Source organism: Dipodomys ordii, unplaced genomic scaffold (assembly GCF_000151885.1).
Source record: "Dipodomys ordii isolate 6190 unplaced genomic scaffold, Dord_2.0 Scaffold40, whole genome shotgun sequence".
NCBI lineage: Eukaryota > Metazoa > Chordata > Mammalia > Rodentia > Heteromyidae > Dipodomys > Dipodomys ordii.
The window spans coordinates 12413877-12441000 of NW_012267256.1; the positions used below are offsets into that span (position 1 = coordinate 12413877).

General features: G+C 41.0%; 1 protein-coding gene across 4 annotated transcripts in view; it reads left to right on the forward strand.

The window, feature by feature from the left end:
- The window catches only part of Smarca2 (SWI/SNF related, matrix associated, actin dependent regulator of chromatin, subfamily a, member 2), a 171243-nt gene that overhangs the window by 90257 nt on the left and 53862 nt on the right, over nt 1–27124 (forward strand). For all 4 annotated transcript variants that reach the window (XM_013018450.1, XM_013018453.1, XM_013018452.1 and 1 more), the window contains exons 24-27: nt 4688–4851; nt 10988–11215; nt 15262–15339; nt 20317–20535. In XM_013018450.1, coding sequence (XP_012873904.1) covers nt 4688–4851; nt 10988–11215; nt 15262–15339; nt 20317–20535 — 689 coding nt within the window. The remainder of the gene's footprint in view (nt 1–4687; nt 4852–10987; nt 11216–15261; nt 15340–20316; nt 20536–27124) is intronic.

A 27124-nucleotide genomic window follows, 5' to 3' on the forward strand; every position in this document is an offset into this window, starting at 1 on the left:
ACACACACACACACACACACACACACACACACACACACACACACACACACACACACACACACACACACACACACACATCTTCCCTTGTTCTTGGGTTTGGCTGGTACTTACTATATAGAATATATTGACAAGCCTTTAACTTTTTTTTGTAAAGACATGTTTCCTCCAATAGAATGTATTAGTTCACTTCCAGCTATATTTTTCATTAATCTCTCTCTCTCATAGATCCTGAATTAATTTGCAGCTATGTAAAGTATCTGCTTGGGTTGGGAGGGATGAGAGGGAGTGATGACAGAGGTAACATCAATCAAGACACGTTGTTTTGTTGAATGGTAACCTCTTTATACAAATACTTAAAGATAATGAAAATATATTTTAAGTATATGTCTTTCTTTTTAAATGTGCATGAATACTATGTCTTAAACATTACTAAGCAAATATGAATGGAAGAAGATACGAAGTTAGAGATGCTTCCTAGAGGACACTTTTGGTTTGGATACTGATTAGTATATTTCAGAGATCACAGTTTTCATACTGTGACAGATTAATGCATTTGGGGAGCAGTAAGGAGGAATCAGAGTTAACATACAGCCAGGATGCAGTCAGTCCCTGGATACAAAGAGCACAGTCCTGCTAATATCTGTCTTTATCTAATGTAGTATTAACATTACGGTTAAGTGAGCGGGAAATCCAAAGTTTATATTCCATTAGTAGAGTTTGTTTCAAATCTAACATCCCAGTCCCTCTTTGCCATTAAACATATTTGGAAATACACCAATCTTAGACTTGGCATACATACCTTGTCTTACTTGAAATTTTAGGTGAATGCCCTGTTTGGCTCACCTGTTGGCGTATTATTAGTTTTGATTTTAACTATTTCACCTAACAGACTTGATTATTTAAAATCCCTTTTACTTCTCTTTTCAAAAGTCCCTATACACTGGTGAACGGTTGAATAAACAGTAATTTGCATGCTTAGGTAGATTTATTCTCCATATTCTGTCTCCTTTGGCAGACTCCTGATGGCTTCTTCTCTATTGGGTCTCTCCTTCCCCGTGGGGAAGGGGCTCAGGTGGGGTGCCAGGCTTCATTTGCCCCCCCCACCCCGAATTTATAGCTCCTTCCATCTATGCGTTCAACCTAACTTTGTTTGCCATTGCTGACACTTCCCTCTGAATCTCACTTCTTTGAGGACTGCAGCCTGGCAAAAGGTGAAGGCCTTGAAACGCACTGTTCTGTTTTCCTGACAGCCTGAAAGATTCTCTTCAAGAAGCTGTTGGTTGCTGTTATCACTGTTATTAATAATTAATAATAGTCCCAGCAGGTGATTTATGCAGCACCTCGTACTTGTGGGGCACTAATCAAAGCACTTTACATATATTATTAAATCTCTCAATGACTAAGGCACCATTGCCTCTGTTTATCCTTGCTGTTTTGCTCGGCATTGAACAGAGATGATGAAACCAGCTTTTAACTTCCATTTATCTGCTTCCAAATTAGGTCATATTTTGCACATCCTTTGAGATACAGCCCATCTCTAAACTACTTGTCTAAATGATGGGCATTTGAACTATGATTTTGAGCCTGTTTAAAATGATTGCATGGATTAATTGAAGATGACTGGGAACTAGTGATAGAAGATGAATGGGCCACTCACAGCCCCTGCCTTCAGAATAACCTCAGCTATTAGGGAGAGAGTCAGATAAGTTCTATAAAGTCTGTGGATGCATGGAGAAGATGGGCAAGGCCTCTTCCCACCAGAAATAGCAGCCATTCATTTTGGAAGTAGAGACACTTGATAACTAATAGATGTATACATAGTGCGTACCCCACACTGGCACCTTCCTACCTCAACACCCAGTTGGTAAAATACACTCCAGTTTCCAATAATTTGAAGTCTCATATTTTAAAAGGAAAGAAAATCACTTGTTGAAAGCTAAGCAAATATTTTTTTCTGCAAGATAATAGTTGTGTGAATAGATTTAGCTACTATCCTATTATTGCTTTTCTTTTTACTGGAAATGATTTTTTAGATCAAGTGGTAAAATTTCATTCCAGAAGATGATATTTTTTTTTAAGAGCAGCTGAAACTCAGTGGAAATTAGTAATCATGGAAGTCTGGCAGTGCATTCCTTCTGGCAAATTCTGTAATTTTCAACACAATTGCCCTTGCTATTAATTGTATTTTTACAATTGGTTATGTTCTACATCAAAGTCAGAAAAACAATGAAATGGATGCTAGTGCTGAACACATTCAATACTACATACCTGCAAGGAGCATTTGCCTTTGGATAAACTCTTACATGGTAGCTTGATTCTCCCTGAAGAATACTGAAAAGATTGCCAGCCATCAGCAAAGATCTTTGTCTAATGGAAATACTAAGCTGGTAAATTCTGAACCTTGTCATAAGAAGTGTTACAGTGCTTACATAAAAAGTGATCGGATGCTTTGGTTTTTTAAATTTTGTTTTATTATTTGTTAAGCTCCTGGCTATTTACACAGTCTAAATACATACCAAATATATGGCCAATCTGTTTGCCTGAGTAATATTTGGTTTAGGACCTGAGAACTCATTTGATTATAATAATCCTTCTGGTTTTTTGGTGCTGTAATTTGCACCTAGGGTTATTTCATCCAAAATAGGGTTATTCTCCAATTTTTTTATTTACCCGTAAACACATATCTCAACAAATACTTGTTCAGTTTATTAAAACTGATAAACTGGGCTGGGGCTGTGGCCCATGGTAGATTTCCTCATAAGCACAGGGCCCTGGGCTTAATCCCCAGTACCATAAACATAAAATAAAATACTGTTGAAGTTTTGTCTTCTAGGTACTTAGCTGGTAGTTTTTATACTCTGATGTAAGAAAATAGATGTCATTATCTCTAGAAGCTCCATATTTTGGCTTCTTTTGCCTTTTCTTCAGGGCATAGGAAAAATATGTGAATCAGTAATCCATGTACTTTTTTAGGAACAGTATTGCAATTAGTAAGGCAATAGAGACAGAAGGTTTTATGGCAAAGAGAGAGGGAGGGGGAGAGAGAAAAAGGGAGAGAACATGGCAGCTGGGTTCTGGTAGCTCATGCCTGTAGTTCTAGTTAACTCAGGAGGCTGAGATCTGAGGATCCTGGTTCAAAGCCAGTCAGGGCAGGAAAGGCCATGAAACTCTCAACCACCAAAAAACATAAGTGCAACTGTGGCTCAAGTGGTAGAATTCTAGCCTTGAATGAAAAAACTAGACAGCACATAGGCCCTGAGTTCAAGGCCCCAGTACCAGGAAACAGACACACACACATACACACATGCATGCATGCACGCACAAAATGTCTTCCATTAGCATAATGTACAAATGATAAGCTGTCATCGCAGAAAGCCAATCCTCAAAATCAAAAAATGATTTCCACGTGTTTGAAATCTCATTCCATGAAGCACCTTAATGTTTCTCCCTCAGATTTTAATTCCTACAATTCATCCCGGCAAGATTTGACCATTTAATCAAAGAAAACAAATGTAATTTAGAAAGTACACTGAGTCTCAAGAATATTGCTACACTAAACAAGTTGAGTTTCCCCAGACCCCTCATTCCCAACCCCCCACTTGTTATGTGTAGGAGACTGGTTTTCTCCCCTTCTGAGGAGCACACTTGTTATTTTTACTAAATGTGAAAAACAGATTCCCTATGTTTGGGAACTTGACCCTCATGAGTAACTTGATTCCTTTAGCTAGAGTCACTTAAACATTCTAATCCTGGGAAATAAATTGCTGGTATATTTTCATCCTTAAAAAAAAAAAAAAAAAAGAACAACATGTAGAAATAACATTTGTACAGCAGCCAGGCAGAGTATCACATAACAGGCATATATATTTCCCACCCGCCTAAAGGCTTTTTGAGAACGCAGAACTCCACTTCTTTAGTGGAACACATTTAGAAGGAACACCACTTGGTTTGGAGGTTGGGTTTCTTCCCCTCCAGAATGTATTTCATGCAAACGCTGGGTTAAATGCATTACAGATGGGGAACATGAGGTTGAGTGGCTGGTTTGTCGCCCCCTGTGCCTCAGACATGAGCGTCCCACTCTGGGATTGTACTGTCCGCTGATTCAAGAAGCAACTCACTGTTGGAGCCTCCTCAGACTCCATGGTACAAACCAACTCAGGTGTCTTCACATGCTGCTCTGGGTGCTTGGTTTTAGTTTAGAGTCCTTTGAACCTCACAGAGTGGAATGTTAACTGGAGAATCACCCTGCAAGGCTCATTTGCTTTAATATATGTTACTGTGCCTTCAGATCTTGTTCCAAAAGGATGTGTATTCCATTCACATTTTACACTTTCGTATTTGTTACATGGGTGGCTTTTTAAATAGTTACTTTTAAAGACCAGAAATAAATGCAGAAAATGCTTCCATTAGGTCTTAAATTAGAGCAAGGATGTTAGAGCATTTGTAAAGTTGCAAAAGTACTCAGCCAGCCACGTGTAAAGAATTTCTCTCTTCCTTTTTCTTTTCCATGTCTTCTTCTTTTTCAATTGCAAAATGTTCCAAGTTCCTTTCAGAAGTCCAAAACCCCTGACGATGCACTCCTAGGGGTCCTCTAGGTGCATCTTAGGGCAACAGAACTTTCTGTCCAGTTTGCTGCCATTCTTCAGACAGGATTTAATTGGCAGATTTATTTTTCTTCTCCCCTCAGGTACCACCAAGTCTGAAGATCGTGCTGCTTTGCTGAAGAAATTCAATGAACCCGGGTCCCAGTATTTCATTTTCTTGCTGAGCACACGAGCTGGAGGCCTGGGCTTAAATCTTCAAGCAGCTGACACGGTGGTCATCTTTGACAGCGACTGGAATCCTCATCAGGTGAGCACATCTAACTTAGCTGCAACATCTGAAGAGGAACCAAAAGATTATCCGCTTCATCATTCACATTTATCACACCATGCACATTTCTAAACTAGGTCATTTCTCTAAAGAGGAAGGGAAGCCCGGCCCATGATCAGGGCTGTTTCCTTTCCTTTTCTTTTTTGCTGAGCCTAAAGCTTGAACTCTGGGCCTCGGTGCTGTTCCTGAGCTCCTTTTGCTCAAGGGTTAGTGCTCTTCCACTTGAGCCACAGCTCTACTTTCAGCCTTTTCTGTGACTAATTGGAAATAAGAGTCTTAAAGACTTTCCTGCCCAGGCTGCCTTTGAACCGTGATTGTCACATCTCAGTCTCCTGGGTAGCTAGGATTATAGGTATGAGCCACTGGTGCTAGGATAGGGCTGTTTTCTTATTTTGTTACCATTTGTACATCTTTGAAGAGCTTGAGGTTGGAGCTGATAAACGCAGTTTCTGCTAAGTTTTAATGTCTTCCCCTGGTATTGCCATTGAACTACACTTGGTAAAGGTTAAATTAACAATTTTCCAGCAGCTGTGGTACAGCTCAGCAGTGGAGCATGCTTTTACCATGCATTAGGGCCTGGGTTCAATCTCTAGCACTAAAAGTATTTCCAAAATAATAGCATGACCAATAGCAAAATAATAGCATGACACTCCTTGGATTCTTACTCTGTGGCAACCTCTTCACTCAGTTTCCATAGGTGCCCTGAGAATTAGTGGTTATAAACATTTACATTTCTTCCAGGTGCTAGTGGTACACATCTGTAATTTTCATCCTCTAAGGAGGCTGAGATCTGAGGGTCACAGTTCAAAGCCATCCTGGACAGGAAAGTCCCCAAAGCATAAATAACTGTGGCTCAAGTAGTAGAACATCAGCCTTGAACAGAAAAAGGCACAACACCTAGGCCCTGAGTTCAAATCCCAGCACCAGCACTAATCTAATTATCTATATCCATCCATCCATCCATCCATGTATCTGTCTATCATCTGTCTATCTATGCATCACATTTCTATAGTCAAGGAAACCAAGCTAGTAACTTCCTACAGGGCAAACAGTATATGAGAGTTAATCTTCTATTTTGTACATTTTGTGTAAAATCATTAGAAAAAGAAAACTTATGGAGCATCTGTTCAAGTTCTTTTTATAGGTAAAGTTAAATGAGTACTGTGTTGCCTTGAAAAAAAGTGTTGAATGGGTGGCTCTATGGCAGAGGTTTCTTAACTGAACCTGCCTGTAAGATGTTGGGAGGATGGTACTTACCAGGATTTGATTCATACTGGGGCAAATGTTGGATTCAAACTAGTGGTAGGGAAAATCAAACCCTTACACATGAATGTGAGGTCTATGTCCACTTCACCAGAGCTCCTCACAGAACTGGGCTTTGCTCATCAGTGAGCGACATTGAGTTTCCTCACTGCATTATTAGGAAGGTTGCATGGTAAAGGCTTATAGAAGGACTTAATGGCAGGAAGTGGAGTTTAGGAGTACATTAAAATTATATGAAAACTTTTCAATGACACACATGGCCTACCTCCTGTTTCTGTCTGCCAGGTCTCTTATTTAGGGGTTCCGTTTTTCCTTTGGAAGCTCACAGGAGCATCCATCTATAGAAGTTCTCACATACCTCTGTGTTGAAAGTTGAGAAGTGGAAGGATTAAAGCAGAACTAGTATTGAAATGTCCTGATTGACAGGAGTAGGGAGTGGCCTGCCCAGCATGAGAAATCCAAGTCATAGAAAAACATTGTTAATAGATCTTATGTATTTTGATAGCCCATGTAGCATTCCAAAGCGCAGTCAGAATTTGTATTCATGTGGGAGAAATGTGATTTTCTTTTTACCATCTGATATTCAGTATCCTGCAGACCTATGAGGAAGTGTGGGTTCTGTGCAGCACACACTGAGCTCCGCTGAGTGTGGAGGGAGAAGGAGGGTGAGTTCTCACTGCTTCTGGGGACTCAGCGAAGTTGGACGCTTAGGTCATTTCATTTGCAGGCGCTTAAGCCTTTATGAGTAACGGAGGTGAATGTAGAATTCCTATGTTCACAATTTTATCATCTGAGCTAACTATTTCTACGGAGTCTCAGATACTCAACCTGACTGGCTCAGTGTATGTTCTAAGAGTCCTCCAAATGGAAATGCTAACTTACCATGGGAAGGGATCCTGGGCCACCTGTAATTCTCTTCCTGTTCAACTTCCTTATCATTCTAACTCCCTCCCCCACAGCTCCATCTGTATAATTAACATAACTATGTTACCAGTAGCTAAAGGACAATCTCCAAAATCACAATGAAATTACCCGGGAACCACAACCATTCTACCTTCATTACATGTGAGTTAACATGGTGACAGACCAAAAGACCCCAAATTTCCTCTTTCATAATCCACAAGGAGATCCTTACACTGGGTTATGTACCCCGAAAGTGGTCACATCCGCCCAAGCTGGAATCATTTCTATCTGATTTGATAAACTGAGCTGACCACATTTTCCTGTCACTCACACATGATCATTTAGGTGGGGCAGACTTCTTTACTCATTTTCAAAACTCAGTGATCCTAGAATGATATTGATAACCAGTATTAAGTTTTCAGGAAGGGAACTAAAAGTTAGTTTTCAGTTCTTCATTACTCCTTTCAAGTAATCCTCAAAATATTATTTGCCCAAACTGGGTACCAGTGGCTCCTGCTTATAATGCTTGCTATTAAGGAGGCTGAAATGTGAGTATCTGGGGGTTTGAAGCCAGCTAGTAAAGGCAAATCCTAGAGACCTATCTCCAATTAACCAGAAAAGTGCCCAATTTCAAGTGGCACAATACAAGCCGTAAGGAAAAAAAGCCAACCAAAAGTACAAATTCAAGCTCCAGTACTGACGTGCAAACACGTGTGTGTGTGTGTGTGTGTGTGTGTGTGTGTGTGCCCCCCCCCATCCCTCAAAACACTTATGAAAAGCAACTAGAATTAACTTTCTCAGGAGCACAGCACCAGGACTCAAGATGGCTGTGCTTTCGATGTATAGAATTATGTGGGTCCAAGTTTGACACCTCTACATCTATATTTATATATGATGTCTAGCCCCAAAATAAAAGTTGTGAGGCTCTTTTTTTCCCGTATTAGTTTCAGTATACCTGGAGAAAAAAAAAAATCTCTTAGTATTCTCTATCATGTTAAATCAAAATTAAGACAGAGGAAATAGGGAAGTTATGTGATAGATTAGAGACAAAAGCCTTCAATTTGCTTATTGGAGACTTACCTAAAAGCAAAGATAGAAGGAACAGTAAAATCCCTCAGTGTTACCTTTTCTAATTGTTGCTGGGAACTGTAAGATTGGTACTTGCATTTCTCACCCATGGAGTTAAAACTGTGCTGTTACACAAAGCCACAACTTGTTATAAGGATAAAGCCAGTTTCAGTATTTTCACATCTAAATCAGGGTGAAGAGGTCTGAGACCACTGATTAAGGCCTGATAAATATCAAGTAATCCATTCAATAATCATAGCACTTACTTCTTGCTCACCATATTCTCCCTCTCCTTCTCTTTGGCTTTGGGTCTCACAGGTTTACATTCCCTAAATTTCTCCAGCCCAGCGATGTTAATTGTTTGCTACTGTCTCAATAGATGTGTGGCCATCAGCACACTAACTCGTACCCTTTGTCAATCACCACCAAAACTAGTTACAGATTTCCAATGGCTCAAGAACTTTCTCCTGTTTGTGTATTGTCCTGTTTTCTTACCTGTCACCCGCTGCCACCTGCATCTTCCCATCGCTGTGGTTCTGTGGGCATCTTTTAGGACAGCAGTTTGCAAACTATCGCTCATGGGCCAAGTCTGCTCACCATCTGCTTTTGTGCAACCTGAAAGTGGAGAATGGTTTTTCACAGTTTTAGATATAAATATAGAACGAGAGCGGGAAGATACCAGCCTTGGGAGAGAACAGCTGTTCAGCATTTGCTCTGGTCCAGAGAACCTGGAATCTTTACTCTTGGGATCATGACAGAAACAGTTTCCTGAGCCTTGTTCTAGCCACAATAGAAAAGTTGAAGTCACTGATCTGTCATTTGACTACTGCTTGCATGTCCTGATTAATTTGTGTTGGGATTGATGATTAGATGTCAGGACTCAACAAGAAAGTTTAGGGTTTCCCTTCTGGGTTTTAATTACCTCCTTTCCTCCTTTTTAATTCTCCCTTTAAAAAATGATTATTTTTTGATGGAGGCAACTATGCCCATGTTCTGGCATTATAAAGTTTACATTAAACTTATTCAAATGTCTTGGGGGTGGGTGGGAAATCATCTGGCTAATCAGTTACTTAATTTCAAAAGTCGCTGCAGCAACATCCAATGTCCTGGGCACACATTCATCCAGCATATCTTTGTGCTGCACAGGGGACTGACTAGGAAACCCAGTTGATCAGGAGAACAAGCTTATAGCTGCTGAGCATTGACGCTGCACAAATTATGGTGCCAGGAATGAGAGAAAGAGAAAACAAAACCTTTGCCCTAAAATCACTTAGAGTCTGGTGGGGGACATGAGTAAACAAGTAATTAACATCGGTTCAGATAGCATCACCTGGACCACAGTGAATGATGATAAAGAGACATTTGTATTGAGTATATAATCAGGTAACTCTGCTTCATTAAGTTGATGGAAGTTTCTGTTTGAATATTTGATTAAGTTCTTTTTTATTATAAGAGTAACATATATGTAAAGTAGAAAAACTGTTAAAATATGTGTAAGCAAAATGAAAAAAAAATATGATTTTAAACTTGTTACCTGGAGATATAAGCATTGTTTTGCTCATTGATGTTTACCCCCCTAACCTTCACTTTAGTCTAGCTATATATGCACACATAAGATCATATTGTATATATACTCTTTTATAATGTGAGATTTTTCACACAGAGTTTTGAATCAGAAAATCTACAATATAATTTTGTTCTACTGTGTGACTATCTACTATCTACATGAAGTCGAATCTTCTAATTTACTTAATCTATTGTCAAATGGTTACCTATGCTTTCTAAAAAAATAGAAATGATGAGTAGTGCTAGGAAAGTACGTTCTTACTGTAAGTCTTTAGGCAATTCCATGATTTTTCCCACATTTTAATCAGTCTCAAATTAATTGTACAGGAGGGGTTCATTCTGAAATATCCATATAGGCATTACAATGAACCCTGATCAAATTCACCCCCTCCAACATTCTCCTTTATTCCTCCTCCACCATTTCCAAACTAACCCCAACAAGCTTCACTGATCCATTTCCATACACACACATACACATTTTTAAACATTCACCTTCCCTCACTTCCTTCATCCTTCTCTGTTTGTCATGATTATTTCTTTAGAATAAATTCCCAGAAGTGAAATTTCTGAGGCTGAGCCATTCCCATTTTTAACAGTTTGGTGCATTGTGTTAACTTTCTGTTCCCCCAAATTCTCCAGTTTACTACTACTCTAATAACCGTTCCATTTTCCATATTAAAAATAGAGTTAGGTCCAAGAAATTGGCTGAGTAATTATCTCTCTCTCTCTCTCTCTCTATCTGCCTACCTATCTACCTGCCTACCTACCTTCCTTCCTATATATTTATTTTTTACTATCTATATTACTATAGATCATGAGTAATCTATATATCATACAGCATTTATATATCTGGTATGCATATATATGTATATATCAGTATAATATAGGAATATACTATTTAGTGAACTTATAAAATCATTAACACAGCATACTGAAGGGAAGGTGTCTCTTACAAGTTAAAAGTGAATGTAGGTAATATCTAAGTCATACTTTTGAGATCAAAAGTACTGGTTTTTTAGTTTGGGACTAATTCTGGTGGTAAGCCTATTGGCTGGTGAAAATATTTTGAGAACTGGATTGCAAACCTTCAGATGTGATTCCATTTGGCTTTCTTAATTTAACCCAAACTTCCTCAATAAAGAACGAACTTGAGGTTTTTCCAAAGTATCCTGTATATTTTAAAACTATAAACAAAATCTTACCTTAGGAAAGGCTAATGAAGGAGCCCTCCCATGCTTCCCTTTTGGGCAGTGATTGTTTTCCTGGACTAATCCGGGCCACCTTGAACCTCACAGCGAGTTCTTCTCACAAACAGGATTTGCAAGCACAAGACCGAGCTCACCGCATTGGTCAACAGAACGAGGTCCGGGTGCTGAGACTCTGCACCGTCAACAGTGTGGAGGAGAAGATTCTCGCAGCTGCAAAATACAAGCTGAACGTGGATCAGAAAGTTATCCAGGCGGGCATGTTTGATCAGAAGTCTTCAAGCCATGAGCGGAGGGCATTCCTGCAGGCCATATTGGAGCATGAAGAGGAAAATGAGGTATTCAAACAAGTCAAGTTTATGAAATCAGTGACCTTTTGTTTCTGAAGGATTAAGAATAACTCCTTTGTTCTTTAAGGAACTTCCTGGGCGCTGGTGTTAATTAAAATGAATAGCTGCTATCTTAGATCCACAAGCACACAAAAAAAACCTCTGAAATTTTTCCAAATGAGTATCTGAAAAGCTGGTGCCAGAGCCCTCAAGCCTCGGCCTGTGGATATTTTTCTTACTTCAAGGAAGTACCACTAAGCATGCTTTAATTGTATTGCAAATGCTGCTTCCTGTAGGGCAGATGCAGAACTGCAGGCAGGACACCTGGCAGGAACTACAGCAGCCACAGAATAGAAAACCTGAAGGGGTCCCTCTTCACCTTTTCTTCCTTCCATACTCTTAAAGCCCTGGGTCTTTGTTGCTTGTTGGTCAGGGCTAACAGCCCTGCAAGCCTGTTTGTAGAGCGAGCCTTTGCAGCTGTGTTTGGCTCCTTTATCAATGCTTGCACTTGGAAAACATGCCTTTAACCTTCACTTAGAGTTCTTTTTTTCTAAGACCTGATAAAAGCAAAGAAAAATACAGCAAATGTTTTTCTTTTTACTTGCTATGATTGGGTGAATAATGCAATAGTTTGATGTTTCTTGTAGAGCATATTTGGGTTATCATTTGTATTTTGTTTTTGGTCACTAGTTTTAGTAATTTTATACTGAAAATTCATGTTAGGGCTGGGTAATGTAGCTTAGTGGTGCAACACCCTTGTTTCAATCCAGAAATGAATTTGAAGTAGATTAAAAAGCATATCTATAAGAGCAGCGCCAATCTTTCACATAAAACTGGCTAGGCATAGACAGGTTTGGTTTTTCATGCCCGTTCCTATAAGTTGAACCATAAGTTTGTCTTATGTTCACATGGAATACTCTTTTTCTTGCATAGATTAGATATAGTTTGAGTTTTGCTTTAAGTAGGATATGTATGTTGAAAGTCTTTTTATAAATTAAAAGCCAGATTCTTTTTAAAAGTCTTCCATACTTTTTGTGTCTGGAATGAATCTAAATGTGAAGCAGAGCTTGATATTCAGGAATCCTGAGACGAATCCTTCTGAATATTGAAGAGTAGTTTGGCTCTATGCCTCCTAATTTGTCAGTCTTCTATATTTGATTAATTACAAGTTGAGCTTCGTGAATGATGAAGAATAACATATGCACGGGCACTCACCCACGCATTTGTTTAAAGGTGTTTATCTGGAATAATTCACCATTTCTGATTCTTGAAATTGAATATTCAGTGTAGATGTGGAGTCAGATTGTCAGGTGATTTTTGTTATTATTTACATGTTTGGCCATCTCTCTCTCTCTCTGTCACACACACACACATTTATTATTTACATGTTTGGCCATCTCTCTCTCTGTCACACACACACACACACACACACGCAAAACACTATGATATACTGTCATGAACCTGATGTGAGCTGAGCTGAGGCTCAGCCAGCAAGTTCCACTGCACTTTGGCTTATTTGTTTTTTTGCTATCCTGAGCTGGATGGTGTGTGAGAAGGCCTGGATTTTTCCTGCCTTTCCAAGCCACAGAGGAGATGCTGATCTCTGCCAGGCCTGAGGACCACCAGGTGGGACAGTGGAATTGTATGCCAAGGTGTTTAGCTATGAGCAGTCCTGCTGGGTCTCCACATCCCTTCTAGGCAATGAGTGGGTCAGAAAAGTGTCACCATACATGGGTGGCTAGTACCCTGATGTGCAGTCCCTGGCACATGGATAGACTGATAGACTTAATCTTAATGACCAAAAGCAACACAGGCTGCCATTGTCACCATGGTACACCATGCAATGGGAGGACACAGAGAACCCAGGCCAACTTCCTGGCCATGCATTTTCCCCACCAGTGTACATGAGAACCCTGGTCTGCTGGACCCCTCTGATGATGAGAAGGTCATGTTCAAACAGGGTTACGTTAGCCAGCCTGCCCTTGTCCTAGTCCTTGTCATTGTCCTGTGAAATGTGATGTGTGGATGAATGGACATTCATCAATCTATCTGGAGGTGACCGAAAATGGAAGGGTTTACAGCAGTAATTATTATTTCAAATCTTAGGCTTTCCACTTTATGAACTGTATGCATTTCTAACATTTGCTAAGGCCCTACAGTACAGAGACTTTACCCTGGGAGTCAGATATCATCTTATTTAGGCTTCTAGTTCACTCACAATTCTTTTTTGTAAAGTTGCCTCCCTTTAAATTCAACTTTCTTTTTTCTTTTTTCTTTTTTTTTGTTGTTGTTCCTGGGGTTTGAACTCAGAGCTTGGAGACCTGGGGGCTGTCCCTAAGCCTTCTTTTCTCAGGACTAGTGCTTTCTACTTTGAGCCACAGCACCATTTCTACCTAGTTTTTTTTTTTTTTAATTGTGAAAATACTGTACAGCAGGGTTACAATTACATGAGCAAGGTAATGAGTACATTTCTTATCAAGCATTGTTGCCTCCTCCTTTGTTTCCCCTTCCCATCCCTCCCCTTCCTCCCCCCCCCACCAAAGTTGTGCAGTTCATTTTTCGACATAACGACTTGTACATCTCATTGTTGCAATGGACCCACCTGTATCGCTATTTAAACAATTTGTTTTTTCCCTTCCCCTCCCCAAATTATACCAACATCACTACCCAGTTTTGAACATATGATTCATGCAATTGGATGTTTCAAGTTCTATATTTTCCACTTGCTTCCCTCTTGATGCCCTGGAGTTCTCCATTTGATTTTTAGCAAGCCTACTCAACATATGATACAAATAATTTTGGAAAATGAATACTATACTATATGGCCATTTTTTTTTTTTTTGCAAGGTCGTGGGTCTTGAACTCTGGGCCTGGGCACTGTCCCTCAGCTCTTCAGCTCAAGGTGAGCGCTGTAACAAGTGAGCTACAGCGCCACTTCTGGTTTTCTGAGTGGTTTATTGGAGGTAAGAGACTCACAGACTTTCCTGCCTGGTTGGCTTTGAACTGTGATCCTCAGATCTCAGCCTCTTGAGTAGCTAGGATTACTGGCATGAGCCACCAGCACCCGATTTATATGGCCAATTTTTAGAATCATTTTTTTTGAAACTCTGGAAGTCATAACATCTGACTTAAAAACCTTGTGCATTGTTGGTTTCTGAAGAATAAGTAGAGAAGTAATATGCCTTTGTTTAACAGAATATAAAATGAAGCTTTTAGCTGGGCTCCAGTGGGTCAGGCCTGTAATCCTAGCTAGTCACTCAGGAGGCTGAGATCTGAGAATAGCAAACAATTTGAAGCCAGGGTCCTGGGCAGGAATATGTGTGAAACTCTTTATCTCTAATTAACCACCAAAAGTCTGGAGATAAAGCTGTGGCTCAAGTAGTAGAACCCTATTTTGGAGCTAAAAAACTAAGGAATAGTATCCAGTCCTTGAGTTTGTGCCTCAGTACTGCTCACACACACCCCAAAAAATAACAAAACGAAGCTTTCAGCCCTGTCCCCTTACTTTCTCCACATTGATTAAACATACCTTAAAGATTATATATTTGGCATAGATGAATTTTTTGGTCTTTCTCTGTGTTTACAAAGTTTCACCTACTCATATGTTTTTTGCAAACCTTTGAAAATAAGCATTCATATTCCGGAGGTCAGGGGAATTAAAAGAATTAACATTAAGAAGTTTTTCATGTGGCTTTCCTATATCCTGCTGGGAAGTAGATGTCACGCCCATAATACACAGGAGGTCATTGAGGGAGAGACATTGAGTAATTTGTTTTAAATGTAACCGAATCAAGACACACACCCAAGCGAACCAGTATTTCTTCGAGTGCATCACATTTCCTCCCTAGACAGATTTTGCTGTGGATGATGGTGTGAATAGCTTGCAAAACACAAATGGCAAGTATAAACTCATGCACCCTTCTTTTGCTTTTCCGCTTACGACAACTGACCCCAGTGGTTTGGAGGACAGATTCTCCTTACGTATCTGTAGTTCCTTCCAGCTGTCTAGCCTTTCTCCTAAAGCCTGTTCCATCATTGTTGTTTTTTAATCCCAGGAAGAAGATGAAGTACCAGACGATGAGACTCTGAACCAAATGATTGCGAGACGCGAGGAAGAATTTGACCTTTTTATGGTAATGTTGCAGACAGTCATGGAAACCAGTGCTGTCCTCCTCGGCCCCTTTCTCTGTTCACCAAGATGCCCGCAGCCTGCTGTACGCTGGCCCGCAGCCTGCTGTACGCTGGCAGAGATTCCTCGTGGAGCCTGGGCCTTGCCTTCAGTTCAGAGTCTGCAAACTGGCTAGATTTAGCTTGCAGACATATTTTGTTTGGCCCACGCAGCATTTTTTTTAAAATTTCACAATTGTTGCCAACATGAAAAGAATCCTGATTTCTGGCTGCTCTTGGAAAAGGAGATAGGGCAGTATCAGACTCACAGCTTTGTAGGGAAATAGTTGGCCAGAGCTGAATAGCAGCTACACCCTCTGGACAGGCCATGTGGCTTACAGCTTTCCATAGAACCCCCATACCTAGATTACTTCTAATCCCCAGCCCTTGATATTCAGGAAACCTGCCAGGCTCCTGTAGCATTTGAGTTTACAACTGTGCTCTAGCTGGCTCCTTCCTGGATCAAAGCAAATCTGCTCTCTGTAGGCCCAGGTGAACAACAACTAAATAGGCCCAGATGTGCCCTTCTCCCCTCCACCCCCCCACCCCCATAATTGTAGCAGAGAGTCTGCTTAAGCAAATAGGAACCTTTGAGATGTGTATAAAGGAAGATAGAGCCTCCATTCAGAAAGCAAAACCTGCTGCATTTCAAAGTAGGTGGCAAAGAACCTTGGCGTTTGAGAATTTACTATCTGTGGTTTCGACCCTGAAGTTCCATAATATACAGCATCTGTAATGTTGCTGAAAGATGAATTTGATTTACCTAGGAGGCCTGCTTCAAGCCGGTGTTTGTGGGGATCAAGACTCTTGGCTGATGTGAGAGGCCAGGGAGGCTGTTTAATGGTGTTTACTGTCTTCATAAGGTTTTGGTTGTTCTCTATATCTTCAGTGACCAGAACGGCCCTGGGCATTTACTAGTCAATGAATAGATATTTATTGCATGATTGGTGATATTTCCCAAGTTGCAGACTTTGTCAAGATGTCAGAATGGCTCAGGATATGAAAGTTAAGAGGCTCCCTACAGTACCTTCAATCATTTTGATCTTCATCACAGACATTTAGTCTGATTTGTGGAAGGAGTGAATGCATACAGAAATTCAACAAATGCATGCAAAGTCAAAGCATGACTTCGTATGCGTTTTTTGAATGCAGCAGAACGCTGACATCCCAAACTGAAAAGTCCTTAGATCTCAGATAGATGCACCTGTATGAGCAAAGGAACTTGCACAGGACAATGGGCTGGAGATGCAGTGTCTGAGACGGAACTATAAGGTAGAAATGTGAGGCAGCAATGACAGATTTTTTTCAAGGAAAGGTGGACATGTACATTTCTGTATGCAGTCTCCAAAGTTCAGAAAGTTGGCAACTAAATTCAGGACTTGACTATTATACAACACTGCTGGCCAAATAAAATATAACCTCAGGCCAAATGGGACCCAGAGGGTTTGTACTCTCTGCCTTCTTAGCCTAAGACAGTCTTTGAGAACCGAGCTCCAGCTGTGTGGATGCTTATCTTATTTTTGTGGGGTTTTATGTGATTTTTGTCTTGGGAACATTGATTGTGTCCACATTTAACGATTCATGGTAAATGGCGATTAATTCTCGAGAAAATGCAGGCAACCATAGCAATAATTCCTAAGCTCCTAACAGTAGGTATGGACTTCCCCTGCCCTTTTCTACCTTTGGCCCGAATGAGCCGCTCTACCCAGGTGAAACCATTTTGGAAAGGCCCGCAAGAAGAATTAACAGCCAAGACAGGTTGTCACCTGTGGATGTCACCACATTTATAGCTCGCATCATGTTTAGGGAGATTAGAGGTGTACACTGGAAGTACTTGTTCTCTCCCTGAGGAACTTATTAAAATATAGATGACTCGGAAACTCCAAGGCAAGAGGCCCCAAGCTTCCCTGGCTGTCACCGATTGGCAATCATTCTGCACTGCTCTGAGCTCAGATACTCTGAAGACACTGGAGAGAACAAACTGCCTGACATGGCACAAATTGGAAGAAAACACTCAGAGTAGCCTTAAAATCAGGGAAAAGGAATACTCCCCCTTTCTTGCTTTTGGCCTGAGCAAAGAAAAAAAATAATGAACATCTGCCCAAGGCACTGGCCTCTTTTAACTTGAGAATGTATTACCAAGCAAAGAAACAGGCTTGTAACCTGTGAGGCTTGTTAGTGAACACAATTTTTTTTTTTTTGTAGGCACTTTGATTTTTGTAAATTTTCATGCTTTCTTTTTTTTTTTTTTTAAGGATGGCTTCTATTTGGGGATTTTTATTTATTTATTTATTTTAACCTTCTAATCCACTAGCTCTGCCTTTAGCCAATTCACTCTTCATTAACACCTCCACCAGGGGGCAGGAAATAAAGTTAGAATCCTTGCCAGCGACTCTGATTAAAAAGTTTAGTGAGAGACAGGATTGGCATGTGAGCCAGGAAAGCCTCTGAGGTTCAACTATGTGAACTCCTTATCCATTCTTATAAAAGACTGAGGTCTGTGTGTAAAATGAATGCAACTTTAACACCTAGTGTTATGTCATGGATACTGTAGGCACCATAAAAGTGAGTAGTATCTTTGAAATGTTTCTTTTAAATATTTCTGTTGTTTCTTTTAAACATTTAGCTTCAAAAAGTAACTTTTCCATGTTGCCTTACCTGTGGCTTTTAACTGAAAAAGGGTTTTTCTGACAGCCCAAGATACTTACCTAAAACATTTTTCTGCCATATAAATATTAGGCTTTTAGATGCTATGTTCTCTACAAAGGCGAGAAATACTTTTAAAAATAATTGTAAGACTTAATACTTGGATCTCAAAGAACGTTAAGTGTTACTAAAGAAAAAGTTATCCTCCTTTTTAAATATGACTTAAGGCTCTTTTTTTCTTTTCTTTTTTTTTTGCCAGTTGTGGGGCCTGAACTCTGGGCCTGGGCACATCCCTCAGCTCTTCAGCTCAAGGCTAGTGTTCTACCACTTGAGCCACTTCTGGCTTTTTCTGCTTATGTGGTGCTGAGGAATCGAACCTAGGACCTCATGCATGCAAGGCAAACAATCTACCACTAAACCACCTTCCCAGCCCCGACTTAGGCTTTTTTCTTACTGGTATTTGAATCTCATGTAATAACTAGTCACTAGTCACTTTAAGCTTACTATACCTACCTTTCCTGAAATTAAAAAAAATGTTAATAATTTATTTTAATCAAGTAGATTTACTCTACCAGCTCTGGGCCTATATATAGCCTACATTAACAACATTAACAACAAAAAGAAGGTTCTTTTTTCTTATTAATTATCTAATAACTGTCAGAAAATAGCCTCGTGCAACCTCTCTTTCAGATCCAGCTGTAAATAAGACATCCTCTAATTATGACAGTTTGGAGAATTTTATTTCTGATAGCAAAGCATTAAATAGCAGGATTAAGCAGAGCATTGCAAGCTAAGTATAGCACATGACAGATCAGGATAGCTACATTTATCTACCAATGGGACTTTACCACACCCCAAGCCTACCCCAGCCTAGAAGTATAGTGGTTTCCCAAAATGGCAAAGCATGTGTTTAAGGAACTTTGTGCTTTAATTTTTAAGTAATACCTAGAAGTCATAATTGGGTTTCAAAAGTAGATACTTCATTTGCATTTTACCAGTTTTAGTTTTTTTAGGAAAAATATATATATCAAGTCACTGTTTTAGTACATTTGAACTGAAGGAAGAGGGAAAAGGTAAATAATGATTGATCTATTTGAGTGGGAAATGATATATCTCACTAATGATATATAATTTGAAGTTCAATGGCATTCAATGACACAGGCATTTTGAAGACAATCAAGAGATTTCTCTTAGGGAGCACAGAAATGGAGGGAGGAAGGTGACTAAATGTAGTCATTATATTTAATGACATCATATAAACAATGAACTACATAACTTGAGGGTAGTGATAGGAGGGAATAATGGAGGAGAGCAAAAGAAGAGATGACATTGACCAAAAAGCTGTACTGATAACCTGACTTAGGGAATCACAATCCCTGTTTACAATTATGTACTAATAGTAGTAGTAGTAGTAGTAGTAGTAGTAATGAGATTTCTCTTATAACTTGGCCAGTTGATAAGCGATTACCTCTGAGGTCTGTCTGTGTGGTATAATATTCTTATAAGAGCTAAAATTTTTAAAGGTATATAATGAGGAACATTTTTCCCATAGTGCCCGCGGTAGATTGAAAATTCAGTGCATTTATAATAACTGATTAACCAAATCTGCCCCCTTTTCTATGTCCATCTGTGAGTAGCTCTCCTATAGTAATAGTGTGAGTCAGTCCTTCCCCCCAAATCCTCTTGAATAAAGAGAAAGGTTCTTAATGAATCTTCTGTTTTATATGCCCAGAGAATTCATTTCTTCCAAGGAAGCAAGGATTAGTTCATTTTTATTTTATTTTATTTTACTGTCATGGAGCCTGAACTCTGGGCCTGGGTGCTGTCCCTCAGCTCTTCAGCTCAAGGCTAGTGCTCTACCATTTGAGCCACAGAGCCCACTTCCGGCTTTTTCTGTTTAAGTGGTGCTGAGGAATCGAACCCAGGGCTTCATGCTTATGGGGCAAGCACTCTACCACTGAGCCACCTTCCCAGCCCAAGGATGAATATAGTCAGATCCCTTGTTGTTTTTTGTTTGTTTGTTTGTTTTTTAGTGCATCCTCACCTTGGATTTTTTTTCTAGTACTTATGAGAAAGCTTTATGTACATAGACCAAGAAGAAGAATTCCTGAAGACTATCTCTAAATGCAAAAGCTGGTACAGGGGACGGGAAGGGATTTTCCTTTGTGTAGATCAGAGAGACCCCAAAGGACCCTTCTGCATTGTAAAAAAAAAAAAAAACACAAAAAGCTGTGTGCAAATTTCAGTTGTGTAGCCACGTACTCTACGCCCTGGTGACGCTTGTCTCCTGTCTCCAGCGCATGGACATGGACCGGCGGAGAGAAGATGCTCGCAACCCCAAGCGTAAGCCACGCCTGATGGAGGAAGATGAGCTGCCCTCTTGGATTATCAAGGATGACGCAGAGGTAGAAAGGCTCACGTGTGAAGAGGAGGAGGAGAAGATATTCGGCAGGGGCTCTCGCCAGCGCCGGGATGTGGACTACAGCGATGCCCTCACGGAGAAGCAGTGGCTCAGGGTAGGTGTGGCTTTGGAAAAATCAACCCTGGATGGTTGCAGTGGTTTCGGTGGCTTGGAGAAATCAAGAGGAACTGGGATCCTCTGCTGTAGGTCAAGTTGTTGGTACCAGGGAAAGGACTCTTGAAGGTAAGAGTCATTCTGCTGGTGGTGCACTGGAGTCCTTTTACATTTCCAGGTGGTACTTGGAAAAGATTCAATGAAGAACACCCCCCCCTTTTTTTTTCCTAGAGCAGAGGTGGCCATTGGAAGCCCAAAGTTATTAGAGCTATGAGACCCACTGATGTTTTTATGACCAATTGTCTGGTCATGCCTCACTCTCTCAAACTAAGAATTAAAATGGAGAAAGGGGCCTTCGAGATCTTTTTAATTGTTCCGTCTCATTTCTTGGTCTTTAATCGGGCTTTTACTTCTGGAAGGCCTGCAGAGAGAGTTCAGAGAGGACAGATAGTTCATGGTGCTCTAGCTGTGTTTAATTCATAGAGGCATAGCTCATTTAGGGTCTGGTGAAGTGATTTGAAGTCCAGAGGGGTTGTGCTGTGAGTCAGGACACACAGCTGGAAAGAAATAGCAGAATCAGTGGGTGTTGATGCGTCTGTGTGCTCAATTTTGTTTGGATTTGATCCATCCATTGCAAACACAGCTTAGAGCCTGGACTGTGGGTCACTGATGGTTGGGAATGTTATTCTCCAGTTTGTGTTTTAGGGTTTGTTGTTGTTGTTGTTATTTGGGGGTTTTCTCTTTCGAAAAATAATGATTTCTCGTTTTGAGTGGGGAGTGAAATCTCATGCTGTTCCTTGGAGATCCCAGAAATGCCAGAATGCTCGTGTGAGGTGCATGTGTGAGTGTGGGAGGCCAGTGGGGTGCTTTCTTGGAAGGGTTGACTCTGCTGGGCAGAGCAGAGTTAGTGCCTTGAAAAGCTCTTGGGGCATACATTCATTCCCGACCCAGGCCCAGTAAATGAGAGCTGGAAATAGTAAGCGCCTTTGGGTAAAAACCAAACCAAACAGGAGCTGTGATTGGGAGCCTTTCTTTTCATTTTCTCCCAAGAGAATGCAGTTCCCCAGCTTTTCAAGATGAAGATTTTTAGGGCCCAGCCATAAGTAGGTAGGTGGGTAAAAAGGCAACGGGAGGATTCTGAGATTGGATATCAAAGGCAGATGGGGCTTAGTGCCACTTGAGATGTGATTCACTCAGGGTGTCGTATGATAAGAGGAGTGTGACCTGAATTTCGAAAAGATTGAAGTCTGCGCCATTCTGAAGACAGGCTAACAAAGCATCGCTCATATTTATGGTTGAACAATTGCATCGAGAATGTAACTTGTGTGTCATTGTTTCCCTGTCCTATCCAGTGATTTCATGACCTCACCGTGTGGGACTGTGAATTTCCTTTGTTCTTTTGTCTTAGCATTAAGGCTGTATCTATAATCATTAAGGATTTATTCTATAATGGGAAGAGTTTTTGTTTAATATTCATTTCTGAGCTCAGGAAAATGCTATTCTTTTTTTTTAAATTTAAGCAATAAATTAAGTACCTGGTGTATTATTTTAGAAAATGAAATGACCATAATCAGGACCAACATTTTAAAAAATCAATTTTTGGATGTAAATTGTCTTCTGACTTTATAAGTGAAATAACCCTGTTTATTGGGCTAGAATGTCACTGAACTTATCTCTTGAGCTATAATCATTGAGAAATACGTTTAAGAAAAGTGACATGAATCTTAGAAAGTATTTGAAGTTTAAGACACCTTATTTTTTCTCTCTCTTTTCCTCAGCTTGTATCCGTGAAGATTAGCACAATGCCTAGTATATTCTAGACACAAGATGAATGTTTGTAAAAATGAAAGTGCAGTGTTAGGAAAGTGGAAATCACTAACTTAGCAGTAACATTGGGATTGCAGTTCTCTTTTTAGTGTGTCTAGGAGACTCCCTTTCTCTCCACAGCAGATACATCCATAAATGGAAAACTAGTTTGTCTTAAGAAAGTACCCTGTAGATATCAAGGTTTATAAGTTAACCCTACGGTGCCTTGCAGCATGCCCAGTTCTCCAAGAAGATGGAAAGTATTCTCGGTTGAGCTTTGGTTTGAACGTATCTCCTTGTAATGAATCTTTTGAAAACCCTATGCCCATATGAGTCCACAACCATGTTGTTAAGTAGGCAGGACACAAGATTAATAAGAACACCCTTTGGCACTCACAGTGATGCTTACTGCCCTTCCTTCTTCCTGTTCACCCAGCAGCAATCCTGTTTGATAGCAACCTATTCAGTTTTGTTTTAATAAAAGGAAATCCAGGGAGTTTCTCATGGGGCTGAAAGTGAAGAGATGTTCTTCAGTGCTGATGATTGAACACATTGAGCAAACTGAGCCAACACAGCCCTGAAAGGGAGATTGGCAAGGACTAGTCCTGTAAGAAATGCTCTAACAGGGCTGAAGTAATTCTGCTTTTTCCTGGCAATGTTGTACAAAGCCTGCTTGGCTGAGGCGTGGAAGACACATAGCATCCCAGAGTTGGAAGGCAGCTGAGAGGAGCTGCTACCACCCCATCTCGTGCTTAAATCACACTCTGCAGGCCTCGTGCCAAGAGGCTGGACAGCCTTCAAAGGAAGCATACTACCTTTTTTGTCTGCATGGCCCCTCCAGTTCAAGGTCAGTTCAGATCGTCGGTCTCCTCCTCCCTTTGCACAAGATCCTCTTTCCCTGTAGCTGCTGTTTACTGGCCTTGATTCTAGCCCTCGGAGAGAACAGAACAATATGCTTTCTGTCTTTGGCATCACAGCCTCATAGATAAAATATTGGAGGGCTCATGATCAGTATGGAATGAACTTCTCTGCACTGCTCCTTCTTGTGAACTTTTCTCCTCCCTTAAGGTCCAGTTCAGTTGTGTCTTCCCCCTTGATGCCTTGGCAGATGATTACTAATCACACTTCCCACAGTGCTCTCAATTACTTTGTTGGTCCTTCTGTCACAGCCCTACTCTAACTTCCCCACGTACATGGTCATTGCCAGCACGCCTGGTTCCCTGCCTGGGTAGTAAGCGGAATCTATCTATGCCTTGTTAGAATTCAGCACTTCCATATACAAGTAAAATACACCCTGATCGCCACGTTGAAATAGCCCCAGCATGAGGTATATGGTATCCTGAGGTGTAAGAGAATAGATGAGGATAATGTGCAACAGATATTCCCTCCACAGCCCTAACCATGGACTTGCCCCAAAAAACAGAACCAGAGCTTAGTTCTCAACTCACAGAAAAACCCTTGGTGAGAGTTCCTGATGAATGAGGGCACTCATTTTCCACAAAGCCGTTCAGAAATCCAGCCTGTGCCAGTGCGGTCAGCCCCATCCTCATAGCTACATGGAACAACATAGCCCCCTGAGTGTGGAGTTGTAATGGGCTGCTCCTGAGTGGTTACACATGGCTTCCACTGTCATCCCACTGGCGCGAACTGGCCACTGAGTAGCCACTCAGAGGAGAGGAAGAAATAGTTTCTGTCTGCGAGCTCAGGAAAGCAAGATTTTAATGAGCAACCTACCCAGCAGTCCCCGCCTCAGCATACTTAGGATAAATGTAAAAGATAGTGCTGCTTCTCTTGAAAGCTACTATATAGTTTTTTATCAGAACCAGGTTTTATTTTGTAATCAAAGTACGTTAACAATTCCCACAGTGCCCCGGAGAGAATCTAATTAGTTGAAGAATGCTTACAGTATTTTTTTTTCTATATTCATACTGTTGTAATAAGGAAGATCACAGTTTCAAATACAGTTTTTTTTTTTTTAAAGAAATACTTTAAATGGCTTGGAACTCCCTGTTTCCACTGAAACTTAAGTGCTTTTGATGGTAGCCATTCTCAGGTTTACATCATCTTTCTGAGGTGGTCAACATTCTCATACCCAAGGGGCTGTTTCCTAGCATCTCTAGACACATCTTCCTTCCCCAAATAGCCTGGGCAAAGGTGGAAGCTAGTATTTTCGCATAACATTGGGGCAAGCACCTTAATTCTCTCCCTCCCTTTGGGACACAGTGAAGGGCTGTGGTCTGCTGTAGTCTTGGGAGGTCTGGATATGCATCTGTCCCAACCTCATGCTCCTGGAGACTTCGATGAAAAGAGTACTGTATTGTGACATACCATTTAGAAGCCCGGCCTCTTTGGCCTCTCAGTTCTCATGTGCCCTGTTTAAGACAATCTCTCAGCTACTTCAGGCAAAGTGTACAACTAGCCTGTCCTCAACAGGTGTTCAGTTACCACCAGGCCTGTCAAGCCTAAAAATACTAAAATCTGATGGCTGGGCAGGTCCAAGAACTTCTTTAAATGAGCAATACAGAATGCCTCATATTATTTTGTTAGAGTTGATGACCATCTGAACATACGGCAAGGGACTTTCTCAGAGCTTTGCAAGGTGTTTTTGAGAGATCTGAAGCTCAAACGCTGTTAGCTTTCTAGTAAATGCCTCTGTGAACATTTCTGGTGCTCCGTTCCCATGTTTCCTCCCAGCTCCACCCTCCTCAGCACCCTGGGTTTGGATCCTAATGGGACAATATTCTATTTATACATCATCAGCAATGCTTGCCACTAACTACTCAGTCAGCAAAGACCCCATGAGGTCTAGGGGCTCAGTCAAGACTGACAGGGTTCTCACAAACCTTTTGCATTCCATAATTTGCTAAAAATGACTCACAGAGCCTAGGAAAATATCTCTTGTGACTCTAGTTACATTTACACAAATCATGTGAACCAGCCAAATGAGGAGAAGCAGAGGCGAGGTCTAGGAGGAACTCAGAACTCCTTGGCCTCTCTCAAGGAGCATGATTCTCCTAGCACATCAATGGGTTCTCCACATAGCTGCCCACTGAGCTCCGTTGTTCAGAGTTTTAATTGCGCCTTCATTATGTAGGCACAATCAGTGAAATCTCTAGCCACGTGGCAAACTCAGTTTCCAGGTTCTCTGCCCTCCCTGGAGATCAGATTGAGTATTATGGTTTGGAGAGTGTCCCCAGATGGGAGGGTGTGGGAATATGATCGAAGTACATTCTGTATATGTCTGACCACTGCTAAAATTCACTAGTCAATGGATATATCCATCGATGGGTCCCTATTTTAATGACTTTGGGAAGTGCTAGAAGGTGGAGCTTGATTGGATGATTAGATCTCTGAGAGTGTGCCTTTGAAGGGTATCATGTCTCCAGTTCCTTCCTGTCATACTTTCTGCTTTTTGGCTGCACTGGTGTGCGCAGCTTCACTATGTTGTACCCCTCCTCTGTCGTACTCTCCTCCAGAATGTTCTGACTCACTGCAGGCCCAGAAACACAGAACCAAGTGATTGTGGACTGAAAGTGAAGACAGATCTTTTTTGATCTTTAAATCGTTTCTAGCTTGTATTTGTCAGAGCAACCAAAAGCTAACTAATACACAGGGCAAAGTCTTGAAACGTTTTAAGAAACATCCCAGGAGATGCCCAGACAAATCCTTTATTGCACAGCAGGTAATAGTGCTTTTCAGGCCTGACCTGGTATTTCTCTTCCTCTTTGCTCGCCCCCCCCACCCCCACCCCTTACCCCGTGGAAGATGGTTCCATACGTTGCCTTCTTGTCATACAGTAACTTCCTGGTGCTTTGCACTGCCCTCGTGAGGATTCACTGTCTGCCCTGCTGGACTCTGGATTTGAGGGACAGCTTTGAGACTGAGCCAGGTACAAAAGGTGCAAAGTTGGTAAGTTAGCCACATGATAGACAAGCAGAGAGCTTTATCATTGCAGTATGTAAGGAGAGTATTGGGATGTTTCCGAAGTTATAAAAAGCAGGGCCCGTCTTTCACTGGGAAATCTTACACATGTTCTTTTAGGGAGATTTGTTACTTGTAGAATGTGCTTAGTCTGGGGCTGGGAAGGTGGTAGAGTGCTTGCCTCCCATGCATGAGGCCCTGGGTTCAATTCCTCAGCACCACATAAACAGAGAAAGCCCCACAGTGGGTGCTGAAGTTCAAGTGGTAGAGCGCTCGCCTTGAGCTGAAGCGCTGAGAGACAGCGCCCCATGACCAATTAAAAAGAAAGAAAGAAAGAAAAGAATGGGGCCATAGTCACAGGTTTAAAAGAAAAAGATGGCTGCGAAACAACTCTTGCAGAGAATGCAGTACCATAACGAGCAACGTTTTCTGTAGGTCACCTAAAAAGAATGAACCAGAATGACCTGATGATTTTTGGCTGCTTCCCTGTAAGTTTCTCCAAAGAGCCTTCACTGAAATAAAAACAAAGACAAATGATGAAGGCATGTCATCAGTCTTTTAAAGAGACAGCAGCTCCCTCCACCAAATATAGAAGCCTGCCTTTTAAAATGGCCTGCCTCACCTCGAGGTCTCTGTCAGGAAAGCTGGATTAAGATTGCTGTTGGATAGTGGGCTCACAATCTTTTTTATAAAGTCCTTATCAAAGCGCTGGCTTTCTTTCCTGAACAGGACATAGCCTGTCTAGAAAGTGTACAAGAGACTATAAATGTGGTTTTAAAATATTCTATCCATTGCTGTTTTATAACTTTGACGTTACCCTGCTGTGCCTGAGGGTACTACTTGTGCTATGTTAACTAGTAACA